Source organism: Gymnoscopelus microlampas, assembly GCF_963454915.1.
Source record: "Gymnoscopelus microlampas genome assembly, chromosome: 13".
NCBI lineage: Eukaryota > Metazoa > Chordata > Actinopteri > Myctophiformes > Myctophidae > Gymnoscopelus > Gymnoscopelus microlampas.
This window is the reverse complement of record NC_139950.1, coordinates 17,068,078-17,095,618: the sequence shown is the minus strand read 5'-3', so window position 1 is coordinate 17,095,618 and position 27,541 is coordinate 17,068,078. Positions and strand designations below refer to the sequence as shown.

At 43.3% G+C, this 27,541-nt stretch overlaps 1 protein-coding gene across 4 annotated transcripts in view; it reads left to right on the top strand.

The window, feature by feature from the left end:
- The window catches only part of fam135a (family with sequence similarity 135 member A), a 37,018-nt gene continuing 9,477 nt past the window's right edge, over positions 1-27,541 (top strand). Inside the window, exons 1-14 of one of the 4 annotated variants that reach the window (XM_084075655.1) lie at positions 1-331; positions 3,670-3,799; positions 6,930-7,009; positions 10,951-11,090; positions 11,487-11,557; positions 11,711-11,884; positions 16,089-16,215; positions 20,649-20,802; positions 21,868-21,945; positions 22,663-22,712; positions 23,078-23,233; positions 23,774-23,847; positions 24,435-24,589; positions 24,841-26,803. In XM_084075655.1, coding sequence (XP_083931781.1) covers positions 3,723-3,799; positions 6,930-7,009; positions 10,951-11,090; positions 11,487-11,557; positions 11,711-11,884; positions 16,089-16,215; positions 20,649-20,802; positions 21,868-21,945; positions 22,663-22,712; positions 23,078-23,233; positions 23,774-23,847; positions 24,435-24,589; positions 24,841-26,803 — 3,299 coding nt within the window. In that variant the 5' untranslated portion in view covers positions 1-331; positions 3,670-3,722. The other 3 variants (XM_084075654.1, XM_084075656.1, XM_084075657.1) reach the window with 3 other exon arrangements.

The window sequence follows — 27,541 nt, the reverse complement described above, 5'->3', positions numbered from 1 at the left end:
TCAGCCCAGCAGCCTGCCAGCAGAACACAGTACAGTCAGTACCGTACAGAACACAGTCGCCAGCCCTCAGACAGGCACTATTTACTAAGACGTCTGGGAGTCCTTTCGGAGATGATTTATTGACATTATAATGCCTCTTCTTCCGTAACGTCGGCGTGCCAAACAAGTTTATTTATCGGTAAACACAAAACTAAAAAGCATACGCGTTTTCCTCTCCTTGTCTCCAAAGACAGAAGGACGACGAGAATAAGAAGACTGTGTTCTCACAGAAGAGCTAACGTTGGGTTAGCCATAGCTAATGTTAGTTAGCCAAGTAGCTCCCAATGCAATGGTAAGTAACGTTAGCTTGTTAGCTGCTATTTTTTGTGTGTCTGTTTCTTGCCAGCTGTTTGTGGGTGGCAACGGTTAGCATTATTAGCTAGTTTGTTTGTTTGTGCGGATTTGTGTAATATCTTATTTTCTTATCTTCTGTTTTTCTGGGGCCGCCCCTGACTTTTTTTATGGGCCCTAATCTAAATGATATTTAGGAAGAGGCAGTGGTGGAAAGTAACTAAGTACATTTACTTAAGTACTGTACTTTAAGTACATTTTGATGCCAATACTTTTGTACTTTTACTCAAGTCAATTTTGAATTCTGGACTTTTACTTGTAACAGAGTATTTTATATTGCAGTATTGGTACTTTTACTTAAGTAAAGAATTTGAGTACTTTTTCCACCACTGGTTAAGTGTCTCCACTTTTAAATGCATGATCTTTGATCTGAGTGAAAACCCTCGTCTTGGGGTATTTAGTTATTATTACATGGACATGAATTGATAAATATAGGAGGTATACCAGTTCAGCTGGAGTTTTTAAAAGGGAGTGTACCCGGCTTATGGTTATTTCCCAATAGCAATGTTATCTTTACGCAATTCTACTGTAGTGCGTGAGTATACATGGTCTCTCATGTTACCTCTGTGCCCTGCCCTCCAGGGAAATATTTTGGATTTGAGTGTCTTAAGGAAGGTGAATTTGTAACAATTTCTGCTGATCAGTATTAAGGTGTAATGACTGATAAAAACACCTTGTAGGTTATGATGAAGAGATGTCAACGTATTCCTTTTCTGAACTGATTACTCTTGACTTGAGTTGTGATTGTTGCTTATCTTATTGGCTCTTCTTCAGGCAAATCTCTGTTGACTTTCCACAAGTGTAGATAAATAGACAGGAGAATGGTCAATCCAGACAAGGACATTACTAAAGTATGGCTGGCTATTGGCTAGCAATATCAAAACTGAATGATGGAAAACATAATTTGGGACAAATCTACATGCAATTTGTACAAATTGAAACCCAATGGATAACGGTACTCTTGACTCCTAAAATGCTGATCAGCAAAATTCTGAGGCCATGGAATTCTACCTTGTAAAGAAGAATACCTAAAAGGCAGCTTTCAGTAAAGGACCCCAATGGAAACAAGCCATAGGCTTTCTTGGGTTTAAAAACCCTGTATTTAACTGTACTTTACAGGTGCTTTTTTTTTCAAACTGCTAATAAAGTATTCAATCAATCAGTGATGTCCTCAAAGGGATGTTCAGTTTGCCAGTTGTGTTTCTGCAGGAGGGTTGTTCCATACTTTAGGTTGGGAGTCTTTTACAATGCCACGAAGCCTGATTTATACTTAGCTATGTGCTGGTGTCTTGCACAGAAAATAGAAGATCTAACACGCTCACAAACGTGTCAAGCTGCAAGCCTGTGAAGCACTGTCTGTTAACTTGTAGATCAGCTATATTTATGTGCGCCACACTGGTGTGCAACCAAGTATAAATCAGGCATCAATGTATTGACCTTTTTAGTTGGTCTTATCTGTAGCCTCAATCATAGATCTCAGAGATGGCTGTCTGGTGTACCTGGCCTGGCGTGCAATTTCACTCAGTATAGCTTGGTCTGTTCTCTTGCTTTCTCTGCTTCTCTTGTCCATTTTAGACTGAGAACTTGTGTCACATAACCTGACGCTACCAGATCCAAACAGCTTGCTCCACACATTGTTTCACAGCTTATTTGGATCTGGGATCTCGGGAGCAACTATCATTTCCATAGCAATCAACAAATTGATTCATTAATAGCAGAAAAATAAATAAAAATAGCAGATCTACAAGCTCGGATCAAGAGCTCTACAACAGCATTGCGACACACGTGAGTTTGTAGATCGGCTATTTTCAAAATGTTAATCTTTTAATACGTTTTGGTGCATTTTTGCCTATACATTGATTATTATGTATGTATAATAGATTATATGAATTAGTTTGCTTAACTGGTGCAGCCCTGCTTCTCATGTCTATTTTAGACTGAGAACTTGTTTCTCTGGCTGTTGCCTCGATAGTCGTCGAATATGAAAAGGCACAGATAAACACTGAGCTAATTCAATTGTTGTCTTCAATTGTTGTGGCATAAAATATGGGATTTATGCTTTTTCCTTAATTAATGTTATATTTTGATCTTACCATACCCAGGTAGTAGATATACCCTTTCACTCACACATGTTTGTGTAACCTGTATCTAACTGCCAGCTGTATCTGTCAATGTGCATTGTGTTGGATACATTAATCCTGCCATTGTGTCCTATGTTGGCCTGGTGCCTTCAGTTGTCTCTCTCAGTGGATTATTTTTTTTAATCATTTCTTAGATATACAAATTTTAACTTTTATGTTATATATCGAACAATACCAATTTACGTTTAGCTTCTGCTGGTTAATAACTGGTTGATATAGTCTGATCATTGGTGTTTTTTTTGTTTTTGTTTTTTTAGAATAAATTGAGGCTTAAAATGGTTTGCATTCAAATAGATGGGATGCCCACATGTATGTAACACTCTCTCAAATGGTAGATATTATATTTCAGCCCTATTTGTGTGTGTGGTGATTCATAGCTTTCCCTGCATGCTTACTGGCTCTATAATTGGCCGCCCTGCTAACCAATTAGGCCATACACTGTTATTCAACAAAATGGAGAGACCTTTCTGTTACCTTTTCTGGACAAGCTGCAAAGCCCAAAAAACATGTAGCCTCCAGTGTTCGTTTTTGTTTTGTTTTATGTTCAGACAGGTAGTGTTCAAGAGATATTGGAAAGAAGAGTGATTTGACACAAGGTTGTTTGCTTTAGGCAAGACTGTTGAGGAGACATCATGATGATTGCTGTCAGTGTCTGTATAGGCCCCACAGGTCTGTCCCAGAATGATGATGCAACGTCTACATGATCGCTCTGTAGGGTTGTCACGATTAGGACATTTTACATGACGATTAATTGTCACACAAATAATTGTGATTAACTATTTAAATGTTTTAGTTGGACACTGGAACACATGAATACAAATGAATTACATTACTGTTTGGCTTTTAGGCTTTGAAGTTGCACAGGGCAGATATGACAAATAACTTAAATATACAAATAAATGACATATTTAATAACTTAATACTTTCAAAAAACATTAATAGTGGAAATAGCAGATGTACAAGCTCACAAAGTATTGCGTTGTGAGTTTGTAGATCTGCTATTTCCACTATTGTTTTAAATTTGTGAAAATATATGAACGTTTTTCAACATGGAAACAATTATGACGTTTATGTAAAATAATTGTGATTATCTCAATGATGTAAGGATTGTGACAGGCCTATTGCTGTTTGTCTGTAGGCCAACAGGTCTGTCCCAGATGATGTAAGGCACCTCTGCCTCTAAAGAACAAGATGAGTGAAGTCCAGGCCACGGTGGAGTTCTCTGTGGAGCTCCACAAGTTCTACAATGTGGACCTGTTCCAGAGAGGGTGAGTAGCAGCTTTCCCGTCTTAAAGTTACCATTTGACCCATTGAGACCTGAGGCCATTTATACAAATGCCTTCTAAATCAGCAATTCTCACACTTTCAAGATTTTCGAGGTGCATATCCTATCAAATCACAACACAGGGCCATGACACTCCGGCCCTCCAGCTTGATACACCTGGCATAATGTCACCCATATTATGGTACGATTTGAAGGTCAAAAAGTTGGGCGAGGCGATGAGCCATGTATCCCAATTATTGTACTGTTGCCAAACCAGGTGCCACATGTTGATTCATTTAAGAATACCGGTATAGACAGACAGAGAAACACAACAAACATTTATCGCAGTGCTGAAGTTGTCGATTGAAAATAGGCTTGCTTAATATACACCTCATAGCGAGTTATTCCTAGGGTGAGAAGCAGCTCTCTGGGGAGCCATTCTGTCCGTGTGTCCCGGGGCCTCCGGCTAGTTCTGTGGGGTCGGCGACCTTACTTGAACCCTCAGAACAAGAAGACCCTCTTTGTCCAGACTGGCCTGACTGGTGTAGTTGACCCATCACTGCAAACAATGACATTGGCGGTCAAGTTGATAAAACACACAGGCCATACGGCCGTTGGTGTACTAGTGTATGCTACAGTGAACCCCATGACAACAATGTCGGTCTCAATTTAGGTTTACAAACCAGTTATGCAATATGAAACCGGAGTAGTTATGGGATACGTAGCAGTGGAGAGCCAAGCGACCATGTTTACATTGCCAGCATTTTGCTCCGAAGTGGTCTGACAACTATAGATTCTCTCTCTATACCCAGTGGTCTGCTGGTGTTATTACATTAACTTGTGCAATTAGTTTAGTTTCACTGAGTTTAGTTGGAATACTATACAAAATGATGGCTATGTGACCTAAATATGCTTCAGTACTTTTGTATATCATTTACAGTCACTGTTGACACAAGTCATGATGATTTAAAAAGTCCATCAATTAGTTATACTGTACTTTAAGTATTATCCAAAACGTTAATAAAGAATCTATTGGGCCTATTAATTAGCCTGGGATCCAGACTGCTTCGCTACGTTCGGCGGATTTATTTTTCTCACTCGCTATACAGTCGAGTGAGACTGCTATCTCCGTGCACAGCACGAGTGAAAACGACTTGCGGCTTCTGATTGGTCTTTAGGAGGGGGCGGTACCAGTGTTGTCCAATGTAAAACTTGCGTCACTTCCTGACTTGCCTACGTAATACGTGTCAAATAGGAGGCTGGCCAGACTGATAAGCGAAGTGAGAAAAACAAATCCGCCGAACGTAGTGAATCAGGCTGGATCCCAGGCTACCTATGGTATATCACTGTTAACTCCATTGACTGCAATCACAGCCATTTTGCTCTTTACTGTACATCATACTCGCGGGTTGGAGGACCCCACCCGGCAGAGATAACGCCATCTCTAGCGGAGGCATGTGAAGATTTGTACAAAGTCATACAAAGTCACGTGTTGGGTTGGGATTTAAATGATTCCGGTTTATTAACGGGCTGATTCCTTAACGGTTCTCTTTAATGATTCCTATAGGGGTATCTGAGAGTTTACCAATGGAACCAAATGGACCCGTAAAGGGGTATCTGAGAGTTTACCAATGGAACCAAATGGACCCTTACGGGTCCATTTGGTTCCATTTGTACACTCTCAGAGTTAGGGCGGTCCTTGAAATTATAAAGTTTGAGAACCACCGGTAATGTAATTGTATAGCGGACGTGAAGTCCACATAACCAGCTCTGACAGTGTGATAAACCGGCTCCAGAAACGGTTCCAAATGTGATGGAACCGATTCCTCAATGCCGGATCCGGTTCCTCCCGATACCTCAGGTTCCCGATCCCAACCCTAGTCGCGTCTCTTGAATCAGTGTAGCGAGTTCACTTAAGTTGTGTAACATGGCGTGTTCTGTCAAATGATCTGTGGTCCGCGGAGGCTCTACAGAGTACAGTAGTCGCTTCCTCCTCCCCGTGACACTTGACTTGTCATGCTGCTCATGTATGTATGTCTAAATACCCCCTTTGCGACGCTGTGAACGCAGTCTTATTTTGGCCCGTGTACGTCGGGCATGCTCCTCGCGGCGAGAGCACATGACGAGTCGTGTAAAGGAAGCAAACACAAACACAGGACGTACTTGGTCGGGAGCTGGGTGCGAAACAATGTGTCCAACGAGGTGCATTATTCACCACGTTGAAAGGAAAAGGCACAGGAGGAAGTATGACTCACGTTGTTTATTTAAAAACGGCGCAGCATTAATCCTTCCTTGTAGCTTCTACCATCTGGAACTTTTCTTCCTAAACGCTGCATAATGATATAGCTCGGTGTGCGCTGCTGAGCTAAGATGACTTGTCTCCCCGCGCCCCTAGCTCATCAGTGCTTTAAGAGCTCAGGTTTACTACATGAGTGAGTCTGAAAGAGAGTTTATCATTATTCATTCATGAGAGGTTGAGGTTCATTTTACACGAACAAGGGCTTTCAGCTAACAAGACCAATTTGCACTTTGCACCAAGCTTTCACTGGGAGGATATTAAAGGGAGGCGCCGGTTTTCAACCTGAATCCTGTTGTGGGGAGGACGTGTGGTCATCTTCAGGTCCTGCTTACAATGTAAAATGTAAAAAAAAAAAGTAAAGTTGCCTTCTAAGGCTTCAAACGCTACCAAAACGGGCGACTGTAAGTGCGACCTGTGAGCCGAGTGGCCTGAGCTCTATTATCTGACCGCGTGTCCCTGGTTCGATTCCTGTCTGGCTATGGGCTGCGATTGCTGAATGGGTTGAGAAGCCTGTCTAACGAACCACAAGGGTCCCTTTTTCACCATCGACTGGGCGGTCCAGTCCGCCCAGTCTGTGTCAAAGTATCCCCGAGCAACCCCTAGCTAACCCATAATTAACACCTAACTGCCCCCGGGCGCTGTATTAATAGCTCTCCCTGCTCCTAATTATTAGTTAGGATGGTGAATGCAGAGGGCACATTTCACGTAATGTGCAAAATGTACAATGACACAGCATACCCTAAAGGTGTGGGGAGTGACTAAATTATTAATTAAATGAATACAATTATATCCCTTAATTTAATCCTAACGGTAAGATTGTGTGTGTTTTTCACAGATTCTACCAGATTCGTGCCAGCATGAAAGTCCCACCCCGGGTCCCGCATAAAGTGGAAGCCAGTCTGCTTCACCCAGCAGGTGAGTTGAGTTCAACTGAGGACACCTGCATTCACCCGGAATGAACTCCCTTATCTCGTCGTGTGTTGTGTGCATCAGATCAGGCTGTATTATTTCCTTGGCATTACTGGATGCATGCTGTAGACCAGGGATGGGAATAATGGATAGTTTTGTAACCGTTAGGCGACACCATTACCCAGTTAATTAATGGGTTAGTGTAGCTGAAATACAGTTATGACCTACATACCCGGCCTCGAAATGAAAAATGCATGCGTGTACACAGCATGAACGTTTATCAGAATGGTATTTATTTAGGCTCCTTTGAAACCACGGCATTCATCATGACAGAAACAAAAGTATTAGGCCTAATAATAAGGATGATAAATTGTGCCCTAGTCTCCGCGGCTTGTAAAAATGCATTAGCCTACGTACACAGTTGGATATCGGGGGAGAAAAACACATGAACCCTGAGCGTGTTGAATGTTAACATTAAGCAAAAAATAGCAGATCTACAAGCACACACCTTGTTGTGAGCTTGTTAGACCTACTGGAGATGAGTCTGAAATCACTTGGTGTGTTAAAAATAATGAAGACATTTTGGACAATAAGTGAGCTTGCCTATTTTAGTTGAATGTAGGAGTGCAAATATAGATTTATTTTCCTCCAATTTAGTAGTTATGCCAATTGATTCCTCCCCACACACATTCCTGTGTTGTCACTATACACTACAATTGTGTTCGTATAGACACTCGACAAAGCAGGATGCACCACGGTGGATTCGAACCCACAACCTCTGCGGTGGTGGGCCCCGAGGGCCCTCGATGACCTTTTTGAGTTACCAAATAATTGAGTAGCAATTTCTTTTTAAATATCAAAACAATTGTTAATATATCAACAACATTGATCAACCACATAAGCGTTATTTTATGCTAAATCGATTAAATAGATACGTTTGATTAACTATTGTGCTAATTTTCTCCGAGTCAGACATTAGGCCAAATGTTAGGGATCTAGTTGGGATTTGTGTGGTGCTGCTGGCAGGGAGCTGGTAGGGCCTGCTGGCTTATCTCACAAACGCCTCCTTGTTCTCCGTGTTTCCTTCAAGGCCTGGTACATATGGCTCATACCCTTTGGTGCCGCTCCGGTCCTTCAAAGAACCCCATTCTCCCCCCCCCCCCCCCCCCCCCCACACACACACACCCACACACACACACACACACACACACACACACACACACACACACACACACACAACCAAGGCTAGTCACAACAATGGGATAAAGAGAAAATATAAATGCTTTTCCATAAATACTGCATTTTGTTGTTTCTGTGATGCTTGTTATGTGCACTGAAATAATTGGACCAGACTTCCTTGGCTGAGGCAGCGTCTGCCTTGTCAGACTGGTTCTGGCAATTGGTTTTGAATGCATTTGAAATGCGAAGATTGGCCATGTTTTGCTACTTTTGTGCGCCATTGTCATCGTGCCAAAGTAAAAAAAAATAAATAGGGCATTCATTTATGAGAAAAGAAAGCGAGATGAAATATGCAGATACTGTAACAAGGTTTCTGCCTGCCGGCCACTATTGTCTCTCTTCACCTCTGTACAGTTTGCCCTGCAAAGGTTTGTCTGCAAAAGGTCAAGTGGGGCGTTAATTTACGGGAAAAAAACACAACAAGTTAGAATATGGAGAGGTTTCTGCCCGACAGCAACGATGTATAGCTCAAATCTAAAATGGCTTTCTCAGTTCTAATGGGTTACCATTTGATTCTAGAAGTGGACTAGAACATTGGTTCTCAAAGTGGGGTCCGGGGACCCCCAGGGGTACTTGAGGGGGTTCCAGGGGGTCCCCAGCTAAATGATGGACGGGGACCAAATGGACCCTTATGGGTCTGTAACTCTGAGAGTGTACAAATGGAACCAAATGGACCCTAGCGGGTCCATTTGGTTCCATTTGTACACTCTCAGAGTTAAATTAACATTGATTTTACAATATGAATTGGGGTCCCAGAGACATACTTGCCATTAAATGGGGGTCCGTAGCCCTAATAAAGGGTCCTTGAAATTAAAATGGTTGAAATCACTGCTAGAGAGCCGTACAAATCTTCTATTATGGGGTTCCCTGGCTTATCTTTTCAAATGGGGGTCCGCGGTCTAATAAGTGTCTATTTGGGGGTCCTTGGCACGAAAAAGTTTGAGAACCACTGGACTAGAACTGCTTCAGTCCCAGGCATAAAACTATCAACCATGTGTAAAAACCAGCACCTGATACACACACACCACTGCTCCAGTGCCTGTCTGGCCTCAGCTGGACAAAATAGTCCTTGTCCGGTAATCTGTCTGTCTAAAGTCTTGTGGTTTCTCTAGACTAGACATTAGAGATGGGCATTTTTTTAAATCTTTTTTGGTAAACGTTTAACCTTTGGACTGTGGGTAGTTCACCCAACAAAATTATGTATTATTTTCTATCAATTACACACCCCATGAAGCTTTGAATTCATGGAGATTTTGTTTGTTTTTGTCGCATTCCTTAAGGAGTAGTTCACCCAGAAAATGACTTATTTTCTATCAATTACACACCAAATGAAGCATTGAATTCATTCGCATTCCTACGTCAATTTTTGATGACCGGCGGTTTCTCCGGTAGGACACTCAAAGAGTCAGAGAGCATCTTTCCGCCGGTAATCAAATTATTGGCTTAGGAATGCGACAAAAACTAAAAAATCTACTTTAATTCAATGCTTCATTGGGTGTGTGTAATTTATAGAAAAGAAGTCATTTTTGGGGCGAACTACTCCTTTTAAGCGGTTAACTGTCTATGACAGGGCTACTCAAGTCCAAGGGCCGCAAGCTGCAAATGTCAGTCCTATTTTGGATCTTTACAAATTTATTTTGTAACAGAATTAAGGAAACACACACATATTTCCATCTATAAAGCCAAACCTCAATGAACAAAAAGTTTGTCATGGAATGATTAATGATGAAGTAAAGAAATGTGGCTTTATTCACAAAATGTGAAGAGAATAAATGAACAGATTGCTGTTCCAATAAATCAGAGGATAATTAATCAGAGGTGAATAAGTAAGTACGTGTTTAATACTCAGCTCAAATCAGGCCATATCACATTCTCTTCATTCACAAAATGTCAACACAACAATGGGAACAAATTGTAATGATTCAGAAAAGGGCAATATACTCAAACGAAATATACTTGAAATGAGTTATTTCTTCTTTTGAAACAAACTAATAAACAAACTAAATAGAATAGTCATACCATTTCACTTTCCTTACATCTGAAGGTGTCATGGTGAACATTTGTAGTTGTGTTTTGAAACGGCAATTGCTTTCTGGCAAAGGAGGCACACTGACTTATTATTGACTTCCTCAAATGCACATTATTCCTCCCATGTTTGCTGAAACACATTGTGTTCATCACTAATCTTTAGTTTTGGCTTGGCCATGTTGTTGACAGACTGCTGCTTCTTTGTGCGCACTGTAACTCATTTGTGTTGCGCACACCGAACACGAGCCGATCTACAAGTCACAGCTGTCAAACTATCCCATCCCTACTAGACATGTAGGGCTGTGAGCTTGTAGATGTATGTATATAGGGTTAAAGTGGTTAAACATAGTTTAAAGCTCTATTAACTAATTTCGCTGGGGACCCCCTGGAACCCCTTCAAGAACCCCTGGGGGTCCCCGGTCCTCAGTTTGAGAACCACTGCTGTTTTAATTATCAATTATCTTCTTAGCGATTATTCTATCGATTAATCAAGAATCAGTTTTTTAGTTTTATTCTTATATCAACAAATCGATTAGTCACTTACTGTAATCGTTTTTTTTATACTTTATCGTGAAAAAGGAGTGAAAATATCAGATCTACAAGCTCATCGTAGTATTATAATTTTTAACATAGAATACAGGACATATTTATATACTGTATGTCTTTCCTTTTTTGTGTAGGATCTGATCTGGCCTTCCCAGCTTCTGTCCAAGACGACGTCATCTGCAGCAAAACGTTCCAGATCCTGTACAAGAACGAGGAGATTGTGATCAACGACGTCCTCATCTTCAAAGTGATGATGCTGTTGGATGAGAAGAGGGTAAGATTGTAGTCCTCATCTTCAAAGTGATGATGCTGTTGGATGAGAAGAGGGTAAGATTGTAGTCCTCATCTTCAAAGTTATGATGCTGTTGGATGAGAGAAGAGGATTTTTGGTGAATGTTCACCCCAGAATAGGCATGGCATGCTGGGGTTCAAGTGGTTAACCTTTTATATTGGGCACATTTTCACATTTATTCTTCATTCCCCAAAACGTTGGAATGTTTTTCAAAGACGACAGACTTGCTGTACAAGCTCACAATGCGTCGCATCATGGCACGTTGTGAGCTTGTAGATGTGCTATTTTTTGCTATTTGTTGACTAATTATAGTGCTTAAGTGGTTAATTGAATGTCTCCCTTGTTGAATACATTTTTGTTATCATCTCTCTCGCTCAGGTGGAAGACTCACTCAATGAAATGGATTTCCAGCTCTTCTTAGATTTGTATTTCACGGACGGCGACTACTCGTAAGTGTTCCGCCGTCTGCTTGCTTGTGCGCCTTCTGACCGCTCAATTCGTAAGCACGCTCACAGCCCGCGCTCCCTGTACAGACGAAGCGATAGAATCCTATATAATCCGCGTTCTTTGAACCGTGTGTGTGTGTGTTTTTTCCCCCGCAGGTCGGATGATTCGAGCTCCCTCCAGAGCATCAGCAGCCGCACTCTTCGTTTGCACTTTAGCCTCCAGCGAGGCATCCACCAGCACGTCAACGTCATGTTCGACTACTTCCACCTGTCTGTCATCTCCATGGCCATCCACGCCTCCCTGGTGGCTCTGCACCAGCCCCTCATCAGGTCAGACTGACCGGTGTGTCTGTTTGTCTGTTTGTCTGTCTGTCTGCAATCCCTGGTGGCTCTGCACCAGCCCCTCATCAGGTCAGACTGACCGGTGTCTGTCTGTTTGTCTGTCTTTCTGTCTGTCTGTCTGCAATCCCTGGTGGCTCTGCACAAGCCACTCATCAGTGGTGGAAAAAGTACTCAAATGTTTTACTTAAATAAAAGTATTAATACTGCAATGTAGATGTACTCCGTTACAAGTAAAAGTCCGGAATTCAAAAGTTACTTGAGTAAAAGTACAAAAGTATTAGCATAAAAATGTACTTAAAGTATCAAAAGTAAAACTACTAAAATATTTGAAAATAGCAGGTCTACAAGCTCACAACGTGTCGCGATGCGACGCGTTGTGCTATTTTCAAATAGCCATAGGTATGAAATGGGTCTGAAGTGGTTAATGTATGTTTCATAATATCATAATTTATATCTGAAATGTAACTAGTAACTAAAGTTTTCAAATAATTGTAGTGGAGTGAAAGTACAATATTTGCCTCTGAGATGTAGTGGAGTAGAAGTAAAAGTACCTCAAAATTGTACTTAAGTACAGTACTCGAGTAAATGTACTTAGTTACTGTAGTTACTTTATACCACTGTCATCAAGTCTGACTACCGGTGTCTGTCTGCAATGCCTGATGGCTCTTCACGAGCCTCTCATCGGGTCAGACTACCGGTGTGTGTCTGTCTGTCTGTCTCGCTGCAATGCCTGATGGCTCTGCATCAGCCCCTCATCAGGTCAGACTACCAGAATCTGTCTGTCTGTCTCCCTGTCTCCCTGGTGGCTTTGCATCAGCCTCTCATCAGGTCAGACTACCGGGCAGCACCGACCCAAGGTGTTTGCTTGAAAGACTGTCATAATCAAAGGAGACCACGTTACATTGTGATGCACAGCACCGGTTCACCAGGGAGACCAATTGGAAAGGAGAGGGGAAAACTAAAATAGTTGTATCTGTCTGTCTACCTGTCTGTCTACCTACATCTCTTCCTACTTACCTCCTTCTCTCCCTCCCTCCGTTTTGTATTTTCTTGAAAAATACTCTTGTAGCCTTTTGGGAATAGGTGGGCCGCTGCCAGAGGCTACGGCTATTTTGGGGTCCTTGGCATGGAAACGTTTGGAAAGCATTGTTGTAGGCTGTCAGTTTGAATTCAATGCAGAAACACCTTAACACCAGAAGAATAAGTACACAAAGTCCATTCCGGTGTAAGTACAAAATACTTGCACCAGAATAGTCTGGTGTTACATCGCAAATGAATTAAAGTTGCATAAGACATTTTCTTCTTTCTTTTAGCTGTCAAAATGAAATCTCCGGTTCAAAGGCCTAGGAGTACATGATGCCAGTTGTAGTATGGATTAAAGATCTCAGTCTCCACGACTGATTTCAGTCGTTTGGTTTCCATAGAAGCCAGCTGCACAGTGAAAATAGCCTATCTACAAGCTCTCAGTGTGTTGTAGATAGGCTATTTTCAGTTATTATTTTAAGATTGGAGCATTAGTGATTTCTTCACCTGGTTGGCAGTAAGTAGAACAGCAGGAACAATATTAATAAAACATAATAATTTGACATGTTAATTGTTTAGGAAACAGCGCTATAATAATAATAAACATTATTTATGTAGCACTGTTTTAAACAAAGTTACAAAGTGCTTAACAACTTAAAATCAAACAGTAAATCATAAACAATTTGAAAAAAATAGGCTGACAAGACAGCAACACACAATAACAGTATCCGTGAGAATAGATGCATCAATTTCAGCCGTTATGGGCTGAAGAAAAATGGGTTTTTAATTTAGATTTAAAAATCACACCCAGTGTGAAGTGGGCGGTGTGGTCACAGTGGTCATCACAGTGGGTGATTCACTTAAAAAAAAACATAAATGTGTTTTTTTTAAAGTGCACAGTCCTATTTATAGGACTGCACATGTGTCATGTGTTTCACTGGCCAATCACGGTCCTGAATAGAGTCAACCAGTGTACAATGGTGGCCAATCACGGTGCAGGGTTAGGGGGGTACAATGGTGGCCAATCACAGCGCAGGGTTGGGGGGGTGCAATGGGTGGGGGTCCAAACCTCACATATAGGGGCGGTTGCACTGCCCAAAAATAGTTATGGAGCTAGCAAGCCTGAGGCCCAATGCTGTTCCAGAGTCTAGGGGCCCTGATGGCAAAGGCCCGGTCACCCTTGGTCACCAGCATAGACTTCGGAGCAACTAGTAGAGCCAAATCAGAGGACCTCAGGCTACGGACAGGCACATAGGGTTCCAGCAGCTCAGCTAGATATTGAGGTGCCAGACTGTTAAGAGCTTTAAAAGTTAACAATAAAATCTTAAAATCTATTCTAAAGGTTACTGGCAGCCAGTGCAACTAGTACCGGGGTTATGTGCTATGATCTCCTCTTCCCAGCATAGTCTGGCAGCCGCATTCTGCACCAACTGTAGGCGGTGTATGGATCCCTTGCTGAGAGTTGAGTAGAGGGCGTTACAGTAGTCCAGGCGAGATGAAATAAGGGCATTGACAACTTTATGAACGTTAGGGGTGGAGAGGACTGGTCTGATTCGGTGGATGTTTCTCAGGTGGAAAAAAGACGTACAGTACCAACCTCGGTTTATACCTGAGCCTCAAGACAGAGGTCAGAATCCAGTAGTACACACACATTGTTCACACTCCTTTCACACCGTTTCACAAATTGCACATTAGGACTTGGCCGTGGCCATACAAACATTTTCAGTCTTTTATGTTTTACGGTATGTTGCTTTAACCCGTTGAGACCTGAAGCCGATTCTACATGTCTCCTAAATCTCAACAGTATTCTCAAAAATGTATGTTTCTATATCAGTGGTGCTCAATCTTTTTCATGTCAAGGACCCCCAAAACTATATGTATTTGGCCGCGGACCCCCATCAAAATATTTTGTTACAGGGACCCCCAGAAGCAAAGATTTGAGTTAAAAATGTCCGCTTTAAAAATATATATATTCAAAGATTTGCACACATTTTCACTATTTTTCAAAAATAGCAGATATACAAGCTCATAGCGCGGCACCGAGTGCCACGCTATGAGCTTGTATATCTGCTATTTTTGAATAGCCCAAAGTGTAAAATAATGCTTTTTAGCTCAAATCTAAAAATGACACAGTTCCAGGTCTTAATGGGTTAAACCACGAGAGCTCTACAGTGAGCATCATTGTCATGACACATTGCAGTGGTTGTAACAAGTCAACAGCACTGAGAGGAGGAATAACAAAGCCCCAAGGTCAGCTGTTTGTGAGCAGCCTAAAGGTCATCCGTCACAAAGTACTGGTTCTCCTCTGACCGTGTCTCTAATTAAGCATGTGTGCAGTGCAGTGCTGACCACTAACATGAAGCCATACCCCGTCGCACTACTCACTATAAACCAGTGGTTCTCAGACATCGTCTTGTTAAGGACCCCCAAATTGATGGGGTGATGTATTTGACCATGGACCCCCATCTCAAATGATTTTGTGAGAGGGACCTCCAGAAGAGAAGATTTGTGTAAAATTATAATAATAAAATGTGTCTATTTAAAAAAAAAATCAAGGTTTTAAAAAAAAGTAAAATAAAAAATCACACCCAGTGTGAAGTGGGCGGTGTGGTCACAGTGGTCATCACAGTGGGTGATTCACTTTAAAAACAAAACATAAATGTGTTTTTTTTAAGTGCACAGTCCTATTTATAGGATTGCACATGTTTCATGTGTTTCACTAGCCAATTACAGTCCTGCATAGAGTCAACCAGTGTACAATGGTGGCCAATCACGGTGCAGGGTTAGGGGGGTACAATGGTGGCCAATCACAGCGCAGGGTTGGGGGGGTGCAATGGGTGCAAATGTCCAAACCTCACATATAGGGGCGGTTGCACCGCCCAAAAATAGCAGATATACAAGTTCACAATACGTTGCCACATACTCATTGTGAGCTTGTAGATCAACTGTTTTTGAATAGCTGAAGTATAAAATAGGGTGATTAAACTGATTTTATATGAACAACTTTAGCTGGACTCCTGGGGGTCCTTGAGGGGAACCGCTGTTATATTATGAACATCCTATTCATCATTTGACTTGGAGTGAAAAACTAATCTATTTTCCTGCTGTGTGGATATCATCTTTATTACATTGTAAATCATGTGCATTGTATTGTGTTTGATTTGTGCAGTTTCCCTCGGCTGGTGAAGAGCACGTGGCTGAACCGCAATGCTCCTGCACAGAGCAAGGACTCGCTCATTCCACCGCTGGAGAGCGTGGTGTTTGGCAGCAGCTACGTCAAGCAGGTGTCCCCAGATGTAAGTCAGCTTCGTCCCACAAGGGACCTCAAACCTTTTCTCAAACCTTTTCATATCAATATATCATATCCCCAAATTAGTATGTAGTTTTTTCCATGGACCCCCATCTGAAAATAATTGTGCCAGGGAGTGGGAATCGCCATACAAGAATGGCGTCGTGAAAATGTTTCAAAAAAGAAATTCACATTTTTCAAGATTTATTTGAAAATAGCAGATCAACGCATTGTGACTTGTGAGCTTGTATTTCCAAATAGCTGATGTACATAGGGTTATGGTGGCTAAATTACAGACTATATAGCATTCAAAAGATTATGGAATAGTTGTCTGGCTCGAGAGACTACAAATAGCCTAACTGAGATACCGTTGCTAAAACGGATAACAGTATACTGTATGTGCTTGTACCTGTGTACCTGTATGAGTGAGAAACAAATAAACCCCTCTTGATTCTCTTGCTCTACTGGTTGATCTTGTGAAGAGGGTTTGGAGTGTGTGGGTGCATGTAGTTGCAATTTCGCCTCTCCTATGCAGTGTTTGTTGGTCGTTTTTAGTCCTGCCTCTTCCTCGAAGCTCGAACAGCTCGATGAGCATTCCTCCAAAAGAAAGCTAGCCACAGAGAGCCTGTAACATGCGGAACTGGGAAAAGGTGCGCTCCTCGCGTGCCTTTACCACGGAAATGAATGGCAGAAAAGGCGCTGGTAGCTCCAAAAAAAATGCTTTCTGAAGAATGCCAGCTTGGAGTAAATCAATTTACTAGCTAGGGTATATCGTTACGGTTTGAAACTAAACACTGCACTGGAAGGAATCGGCTGTGTTGTAAACTCAAGGTGTGAGGCATGCACAAGAGAGCCATGAGCTGTTAAACTTATATCATTGTTTTTGTTTTAATTTGGAGAGATGCTTTGGTTCTCATGTGTAGGTTGTGGCTGTGACATCATGCATACGTTTTATCAAGGGTACTAGACTGTAATGGATGGATAGATATTCTGCACCAACTGCAGGCGGTGTATGGATCCCTTACTGAGACTTGTGTAGAGGGCGTTAACAGTAGTCCAGGCCAGATGAAATAAGGGCATTAACAACTTCATGTACTGTAGATTTGGGGTAGTAAGGACTGGTCTAATTCTGGTGGTGTATATCACATTGCTCTCATGCTTACCCACCCTACACATCAAGGACCATATATCAATAGTCTCTGCGAGTTCATTTTCATACCATACTGCAATGAATGGAATCCAATAGACCATATTCACACGGCGGCCATGTTTCTATGAAGTCAATGAAAGTAGCCACCCCGGGTGGCGGCACTTTCAATGTTAAATTCCAATATGGCCGCCGTGTGAATATGGTCTATGGCTTCCTTGAAAATAAAATAAGAATGTACAATATGCTTTTGAAAGTGGTCAGCAGTAATGTCAAATGTGCCTTGAGTTGTAGTCGGTGGGTCTAATCATGCCAGACCACTGGTATGGACCATTAACATCAATCCTATGTCTAAAAGAAAACGTAACACCTTAAAGCCTATGTATTCGCATTGACCGGGGTCCCCCAGGGGTCTGTGTTTGGCCAACCTTTTTCTCCCTCTACACAGAATCTCTTCACCGAAAATAACCGAGATGCAATGCGTTGTGAGCTTGTAGATCTGGAAACCTCATATGTCCAAATCTGTTAAGGGGTTCCCAAAGTAGGGGTCGCGACCCCACTTGGGGTCGCGGGAGACTGACGTGGGGTCGCAAAATTATTTTGGGTCAATAAAAAAAAAAAAAAAAAAAAACTTTTTTTTTTATTTTTTTTTTTACTTTTTATTCAACAGAATGGATGAAATACCATCTAAAATGATCACAAATGGTACATTTTACCATTTTAACACATTACAAATGCGCACCGAACGTGCAAGTTTATGTGCATAAATGACCTCCAGGTTTAGGTGGGGTCGCTAGTCAATTTCCGCCTTATTTTGGGGTCGTGGGCTGAAAAGTTTGGGAACCCTACTTTTGTATGACGCTGTAATTTGATCAAGCAGGCCAGTCATTTATGAAAAAACACAAAAAGTCAGAATATGGAGATAAGAGGTTCCTGCCCGACAGCAACGATATTTGCTTTAATGTTGGTGTATTTTTTGCTGAGTGTTGGACTATGGTGACACACTCAGAATAGAGACGCTAGGGTTCATGTGTCATTGCTTGCAGTTGAACCCGGCCAGTCCTGCCCACGCATCCACCGTTATTGATCCATTCGAGAGTCGACCTTTCAGGAAGGGTGGCGTGGGTAACGTTGTTTGCAACGGTGCTTGTGTTGGGCTGTTGGAAAAAGCCAGGTGACTAATTGGCCGCAGTGGAAAGAAGTACTCCGATGCTTTTACTTAAAAGTAGCGGTGCCGCAATATAGAAATGCTCTTGTTATTAGTAAAAGCACAAAACTATTCGGCATCAAAAATATACTTACAGTACCAAAGTAAATGTAACTCAAAATGTATCAAAAATGTGTACAAACGTTTGTCGCATCGAAAATAGGGCTTAGGTGGTTGATGTCAAAGTAACTTGTACATAAAGCTGTCAAATAATTGTAACAAGAGTAAAAAGTACAATATTTGCCTGTGAGATGTAGTGGAGTAGAAGTATACAGTATCAAGAAATGTAAAAGAGTAAAGTAAAGGATTGTACCAAGTACAGTATTTGTACTTTCCACAACTGTGCGACTAATTGGCCCAGTTTAACTGGATGAAGGGTTCCAACTAGAGCTGCCACTAAGGCCTGATTTACTGTATACTTGGTTGCGCAGCTGCGCCCCGCACAGGAAAATAGCCGATCTACAAGCTCACAGCGTGTCGCGCTGCGACACGCTGTGAGCTTGTAGATCGGCTATTTTCAGCGTGCACAGCACCGGCACACCAACCAACTAATATAAATCACCTCGCTGAGATGGAGAGGCTGAAAAGTCCTGGAGCCAGCGAGGCAGAACGGTAGCAGTGCCCCCCCCCCCCGGTCACTCGATGGTGCAGTACTAATAGGCACCTCAGGAAAAAAAACACCCATCGACCGCTTTTCTGTTTCATAACACACACAGGAAAATAAAGGTGCCGCCGACTGGAACTGAAACTGGTTCTTCAGTCATACAGTAGGAAGAACCGTTTTTTTGGTTCCAGAAAGAACCTTTCAGACCACGGTTCTTTACTTTAAACCTATTATGCACTTCATCGACCAGTGTCTCCCCAGGGGGTCTATACTTTGTCAGTTCCTTTTATCACTCTACCACACCGAATCTCTTAATTGAAAATAGTTTATCGACAAGCTTGCAACGCGTTGTTGTGAGCTTGTAGATCAGCCATTTTCGGTGAATAATCACCTATTAAATTAAGACATGCCTAAAATTCGGATTCTAGGGTTTAAAGTGGTTAAAGGTGCCTCAAAGAACTTTAACAAATGAGGTTCTCTAGAACCATATAAGGAACCCGAAGAGCCATTACTCTAAATAAAATGGTTCTTTAGTAGGTGATGGTTCTTTGTGGAGCCATGTAGCCTTTTTAAGAACCATTATTTCTCTGTGTGCAGAGACAGAAGCAGCTGCAGAGTGACGCTATGCAGAGATCTCACACCAAATTGCAGTGAATAAATAGCAGGGGTTAATTAAGTGTGAGTTATAGGGCTATATTAGTTATCACAGTGCCACAGTAACAAGAGCCAGCAGGCACACTGTCTGACTGTGCACTGACCACATTTCTGTTCCTTTTCTTGCACTTGTGTTTTCATTTCCAAGTGAATGTTGCGTTCATTTTGTTACCTATGTGTAGTTTAATCTGACCTAAATGGAATGATAGCCATGTGATGAAACATGTTTTTTTCATGCATAAAAATCATTACTGTTATATTTTGTCATAATCTTTTTTGGCATAAATCTGCCCTATCATTTTATCTACCCTACAACACATCTCCAAACTACAACAGAGAATAGCGGGCTCTGAAACACTTTAATAAATAGCAAGGCTTAGGAATTAGGATTTAGGATATAATTCACTTCGACTACCCTAAAATAAACAATAACTATTACAGGTAAAAATCATTCGCGAAGGTTCGTTTAAATATTAAACGTCCAACTTAACCCTTTAAGACCTGAGGCAGCGTCTAAAAAAATTCAAAATCCTAAAAGAAAATCGAAAAAAAGAATTAAAAAAATATTTTTTGCGATTTTTCAAAAATAGCAGATCTACAAGCTCATAGCGCGGCACTCGGTGCCGCGCTATGAGCTTGTATATCTGCTATTTTTGAATAGCCAAAGACATCTAAAGTGACACAGATGCGTTCCAGGTATCAATGGGTTAAATGACCTCAAGCGTGTTTAAATATTAAATGGCCACTTCCCGGTGAATGCCCCAATTTGAAGTAATGATTTCTTCTCTTTTTCTTCCTTTTCTGCTGCTAACCTGACCGGCGTCTCAGGGAAGGACATTCCTGGTGTCTGACCACTGTCTGCAGCATGCCTTCAGCCTGCACCACAGCCTGTGTGCCAGTCTGCTGCTAGCCTACCAGGGCCTCTTTGGCTACTTCACCTCGGTCACCAAGGACCTGCCCTCCTCCCATCGGATGGAGCTAGGTATAAACTCCACTCAATCATCTCTGAGCCCAGCAGTCTCATCGCCAATTACATCACGACACTTAACAGCTAACCTAAAGCCCGATTCATACCGCCGACAATAGCCCATCTAGAAGCTCAGAATGCGCTGCAGATAGGGATGCCAAAAGCGGATCAAAATCTAATTTGAATATTCTACGGCGAAAAAAACATATTTGTATTTATTTTGGCATCCCTAGTTGCGGATGCAGCGAGCGGATGCAGTGAGCTTATAGATCAGCTATTTTTGCTCCACGATGGAGCATAAATCAAGCATAACACACCTTCATGTTCATATTTGTGAAGTGATTGACTGCACAGTTTGAGTCGGTGGGATGAATATTTTATTTACCGGCACATGTTTCCAGATAGTTGACAGGTTAACCTTGGTTTTCTTTCACGGAGCTTGTAGGATCTATATATAGAAAATGACAACAACAAATAGCCCCTATATTTTCTACTTTACTCATAATGGTTTGTTCATTTTGACCATATTGTGATTGACTAGTGTTGAATTATCCAGTGTTTTGTGCGGAAATTAATTGTTTTCTTTCGCGCGGGTACGTTTGTGTTCCCATGTCACTGTTCCTGATCCCTGCCCATTAACAAACATTCCCCTTCATACGCACAATCATACCTCACATTCAATCTGTTTATTAATCAGCAGAGGTCCTCTAAACTTCATGACCATTCAAATCAAATGTTTAGTGGCTCTACTTGCATTTAATACATGAATCATTTAACCAGTGAACTAAACGGAACAAGATTCGGACACACACCTCGCCCCTTCTTTAACTTCCCCCTGGTGTCTTAACAAAATCCACATTGTCTGGACTGACATAAACCTTTTAACTTGTATTTATTTAACCAGGCAAGACAAATTCAGCATATAATATTTCCTATGGTATTTATAATTGTGGCCTGGCAAAAGGCAAGGCCGTTTGAGGGAAAAGGGAACTAAGAAATCAGTCAGGTTAAAACCTATCCTAGTAGAGGACAAAGTAATAGATAATGGCTTAAACGTTACTATATGTGCAATCCTACTAGCCAAGCCCAGCATGCAAGTCCTATATGAGCGAGTTCTCAGAAGACCCTATCCTCGAAGCCAAAGGCACGTCTACATAGGTATGTGCCCTCCCTTCCACCTCCTCCAATCAAACCTCCTCTGTCGTCTTCGTCCTTCCTCCTCTCTCCTCCTCACTGTAAGTTCCTCTCTTGTGCTGTAAGCCGCACCTCATCTCTGACACGCACCTTATCTCCCACATGCACGACTTTCCTATGATGAAATATACATAAGCTGCCACACTGGCCTATATACATAAGACAAATACACAACCCTTTCTTTCTTTCCTTCCGTCTTACTAGTTTGGTCCAAGCGCTTCATGACGCTGTGTGACGTCATAGCGCTGTCATGACACAGACAGTGATGTCATAACATTTGAGGGCGTCGTCCGCCCTATCTGCTGCTTCAGTATTGTCTCTCCTGTCATAGACATGTGACTAACCAATGTCCCCTCTGTCACCGCTCTTCTCTTCAGCCTGTTGTGCAGGTTTCTACTGACAAAAGAACAGCTTGCACGCTGTTGGACTAAAATTATTGCACTCACAAGTTGCACCCACAGGTGCACTTGTGGGTACAATAAAGGAAAGATTAGAGCCCAACACAGTGTGCGAGCTGTTTTCTTTCCTTTTGTAAGTTGTGTTTTCTGCCTCTCACCAGCCTTATCTGGGTTTGGATGTGCGTGTTCTTCCTCATCAGGTTTCTACTGACAGTCCTTCTGCATGAGCATGAACCAAACGTTGAGCCTTGACTTCTCTAATGCGATTCTTCTCCCTCCACAGAACAACTGGATCTAGAGGCCCGGCTAGCTGAGCTCTGTGAACAAGTTAAGGTACTGTTGTCTGTCCCTTACACTCGTTTCTAAATGTCTTAATCGTCCGTCTGAGGGCAGCTGAAACGAACATATGTATGTGTATGTATTTGGCCATGAAGAATATTTTGTGCGCCCATACAAGATTTGTGTTGTTAAAATATTCCAAAAGATACTCAAACATTTTCACGTTTCTTCCGTTTTTTTTACGGGCCCCCTGGGGGTCTCCGGACTACACTTTGAGAACCACTGCTCACAGTCAGCTGAAATATAGGACTGCAATCACAGCATCACTAGCAGCTCCTTGCCTGCAGTTGATGTTGTCTGACCACAAAGTCACACGAGCACCACCTGGTGGCTGACAAGAGTGTCTTTCTTTGCAGCAGAAAGGAGAGAGCCCAGACGAGCTGGCAGAGCTGGTGAACATGAACCTGGCTCAGCTGTGCTCTCTGCTCATGGCCCTGTGGGGACAGTTTCTGGAAGTGGTGGCCCTCCAGGAGAATATTGCCACCATACTGGCCGTGGAGCACCATCGACTCAGAGTGAGCCCCCCCACCCACCCACTCTCTATTCACTTTCACTCCTTTACAGTCGTGAGATTAGTTTTTGTTGTTGCTTTAGTGTAGTGGTTTTCAACCTTTTTCGCAGCAAGGACCCCCAAATTGACAAATATTAGCCCAGGGACCCCCAATTGAAAAGATATGCCAGGGACGCAACCATTTAGATTTCTTGGGGGTCCCAATCTACACTTTATCAACATCATCAGTGTTCATTTAACTCTGAGAGTGTACAAATGGAACCAAATGGACCCGTTAGGGTCCATTTGGTTCCATTTGTACACTCTCAGAGTTACAGACATATAAGGGTCAATTTGGTTGCTAACTATTAATTTGGCTGGGGACCCCCTGGAACCCCCTTAAGGACCACTGGTGGTCCCCGGACCACTGGTTGAAAACCCCTGCTTTATTGAATGGCATTAGCAAACATTGATTTTGTCTGTATAACAACTCAAAGCAAAGCAAAAGTTGTCTACTTGCTGATTTGTAAAATGTCCTGAAGTTCTGTGTGTCCTGTGTTAACAGGTGAGACGGTTCGCTGAGGCATTCTTTTGTCTGGAGCACCCAAGACCCACTGCACTGGCATATCAAGAGTTGCAGTGAGTTGCACGAGTACATTTCTTTTGATCATTACAACTGGATCATAGAATGAGCGTTTTCAAAGATTTCCACTCTGGAAGGGGGTTTCACTTTTTTTGCGTTTTCAACCCCCGATAACGCTGTTGCCCTCAAAACAGAAGGCACATCTAATATTTTATTTAGCCGTTTTTTCTAGAGACCGTTGTCGTCTAAACGGGACCCAATTCTCTGATTAATTATAAGGAGGTGAGATAGTGGCAAGCCACTGAGGTAAAATAGCCCACCAGCTGGCGTTAGTGATTCATAATTGTCTCCTCATCTCCGTTCATAATTAAACCATCACTGATGTGATAGCGAGGGTGAGTGAGACTGATTGCATTGCAGATGATGTCCTTCTGGTGGATTTCAATTGGCTTCAAAAACGCTTAGAAAGTGATCCAAACGATAATGTTTTACTACTATAGTTGTGGTGTGGACTCTTTTTTTCTGGATTTTTATAATTATGGTTATAGTTATTGTGCTTGGTGTGAACGGACGTTATTGTGGGAAAACGCTGGCGACATTACTTCCGCTTTCATGTCGGTCACTACCTCCGTTCTCCCCTCAGCGCTCACAGCCACCAGCAGATGACAAACGCTATCAAAAGCTCCAGCTACTTCCTGTCTTTGCCACCACTTCCTGTGGAATGTGCGGATCTGGACGGTGACGTCAGCTCCTTGCCGATCATCTTTGAGGACAGATACCTGGATTCCATCACCGAGGGTTAGTTAACACAATAAAACATACAAATAAAATGAACAAACCATAGGCTTTAGCCTTAATTAAGAATTAAAAATGAGAGTTAAAAATACGAGCGTGTACAAATAGAACCAAGTGGTCCATTTGGCTCCATGTGTACACTCCAAAGTTATAGACCTGTAAGGGTCTATTTAAAACCCCCTCAAGGAACCCTGAGGGTCCCTGGTCTCTCATAATATAATTTACATATATTTGTTTGTTGATTTTGACTGAAGATCGTGATGGACCTTGGCTGGGTATACCGAGGACCGCCTCTGTGTCCAGCAAGACGGATAAGCCCAACTCCAAGGAGTGCAGTGGAGCCGCCAACTTTCCCAGCCCGACCCCTGACGCCCGGCACGTGCCCATGGACACCGCCTGGCCAGACAGCTGTGATCCGCCACCCAAGTCCAAAGGAAAGGCGGTCAAACTGAAGAAGAACTCTAAGACTGAAAACTCCAAGAAGCTGACTCGACAGGGCTCTAAAGACTCTGTGGTTCTGGTGGGCTATAAGCACCTGAAGCTTCCCCCCGGGGACCCTAGCACCAAGTACAAGGAAGGAGAAACTCCCCTGACCCAGGAAGAGGAACGAGACGCCTTGTTGGGGGACCTCAGCGGTAATTTAAGGACTAATGCCAATTCTTTTTACGACGCCGGTGCCACAAACGTACATGCTGGACACGGTTCCATAGACTTTCTCGCAGAAGACACTATAACTACAGCTGCTAGTCAAAAAGGTTACTACAAAAGCCTTATGAGCTTGGACGCACAGAATAGGCCTCAGGCAGGTACTGGGGCTGCAGCCACACACAACCAAGCAGCACATAAAGCTGAGCACGTTGACCACTGTAGCAAACAGCCACCACAGCAGCCTGTGGGGCTTCGGCACATTGAGGTGAAACCAAGTAACAAGGACCCGCACCAGGGCGACAAAGTCACAGTCCTCCTACCCTGTCGGACCGACGCCGCACCAAGTAGAGAGATTCCTGAGATCACCCAGACGGACCTCTGTGACTCCAACCCAACCGCTGTGGATTGTAGCGGCGCGTCCGAGAGGCCTGGCCGGCCGGGCCTCGTCCCGCTGCAAGTGAAGGGCGATTGCATCAGACTCCCCAGTGCCTCCTCCTCACGTCTCTCCGACTCAGGGATCGAGAGCGAGCCCAGCTCCTTTGCCGCACAGCTGGCCGCGGGACCCCACGGTTGCAAGGGACTAGGCGCAGGTGAACCGGACGGGGGTCCCGCGCAGCCTGAGAAACCTGGCCAGAGCGCTTCACCGCGTCCCGTCCAGCCCAGCGCCGCGGTGCAGAGAACCAGCGGGGCGGCGGAAGGACTTTGTCCGGAAAGCACCAGTACGGTCAGTGAGGTGCAGTCCTCTCTCACCTCCATCAACTCCCTGCCGTCAGACGACGAGGGAGGAGAGGGCTCCTCCCGGGAGTCCAGCGGAGCCGAACTCCGCAGCAGGAAGTCCAGCGTCTTGGTACAGGAACAGAGCGTAATCTTCTCCGGGGATGTGGCCTCCGCTGCTAGCTGCCCCGTACCTCCTCCTCGATCTCACCACTCCGCCTCGTCCGACCACGACGATTCGCAGCCTCCCAAACCCGCTGCCGCAGACTCGGAAAGTGAGCCCAAACCAACGGGTGTCGCGGACGCCGCTCTCGATGGAACGACGGCCACAGAAACCCGCAGCGAACCCCAAACCGCCTGCCCCTCCAGCAACTCCGCCACCACCAGCAGCACCGACCTGGTGAAGCGCGGCATGGTGGAGAACTACTTCGGCTCGCGCTCCAGCACGGACGTGTCGGAGATCAGCCCCGTGGAGACCGCCGCCGTCGTGCTGGGGATGGAAGCGGCGGTGCCGCGGGGGGAGGACGAGGACGACGAGGACGAGCCGGAGCACGAGATGATCGAGAACGGTTACTACGAGGAGGGAGACGGCTACGCGTTCGTCAACGGCGTCGCCGACAACGAGGGGGCGGCCGAGGGCGACGCCACTGTCGCCGGGGAGACCGGTCTGCTGTTTGAATCGCTGGGTCTGGGTTTCCTCCAAGAACCGAGGGATTTACCCAGAGCCCCCATCCGCTCTGCCCCAACCCCGGGCAGCGTCGCTGGCAGCCGGCAGAGCAGGCCTTCCCTCACCTCCATCCCCCTTGAGTCGTCCCTGCGCTGGTATGAGAGTGCGCCTACACCACAGATGAAAGCGTGAGTCTTTTATTAATGTTCACGCTCTGCATGCTCAACCGTACTCCCACCACTTAAGGGTTTCCTGCATTCCCCCCATTTAAAATCATGGCACACGTCCCAGTTTGCTACAAACTGCCACTGCATCCCACACAGGGATTAGGGTAATGCACCGGAATCGATTTGGTAATATTTTTATGTATATAAAAAAAGCACTCAAATATGCATTCTTTTCAGTGTTTGATAGGCTTTCGAACACAGATTTGTCACACATGCGATTTTATACTCGGGTATGTATGTCTAAGCCTGCGTGTGTCCGTAAGCCTATAAAATACTGTAAAGGGAGCATATTTGAAAGCACTAAATAATTATGTTTTGCATAGCTTACACAGTGGCTTCCATCTTCATGTTTTATTTTATTTTTTTGACTCTTCCCTTTTTGAACGGGAACCCCTATTATCTTCCACCTTTTTGTGGTAATATTAATTTAACCCATTAAGACCTGGAACGCATCTGTGTCACTTTAGATTTCTTTGGCTATTCAAAAATAGCAGATATACAAGCTCATAGCGCGGCACCAAGTGCCGCGCTATGAACTTGTAGATCTGCTATTTTTTTTTTAATCGTGAAAAAATATTTTTTAAAAAAATTGTTAGGATTTAGAAAATATTTTTTGAATCGCCTCAGGTCTTAAAGGGTTAAAGACTATTTTAAGGCATTTTTGCCTCATTAGGTAGACGTGCAAAACGAGTTCATGAG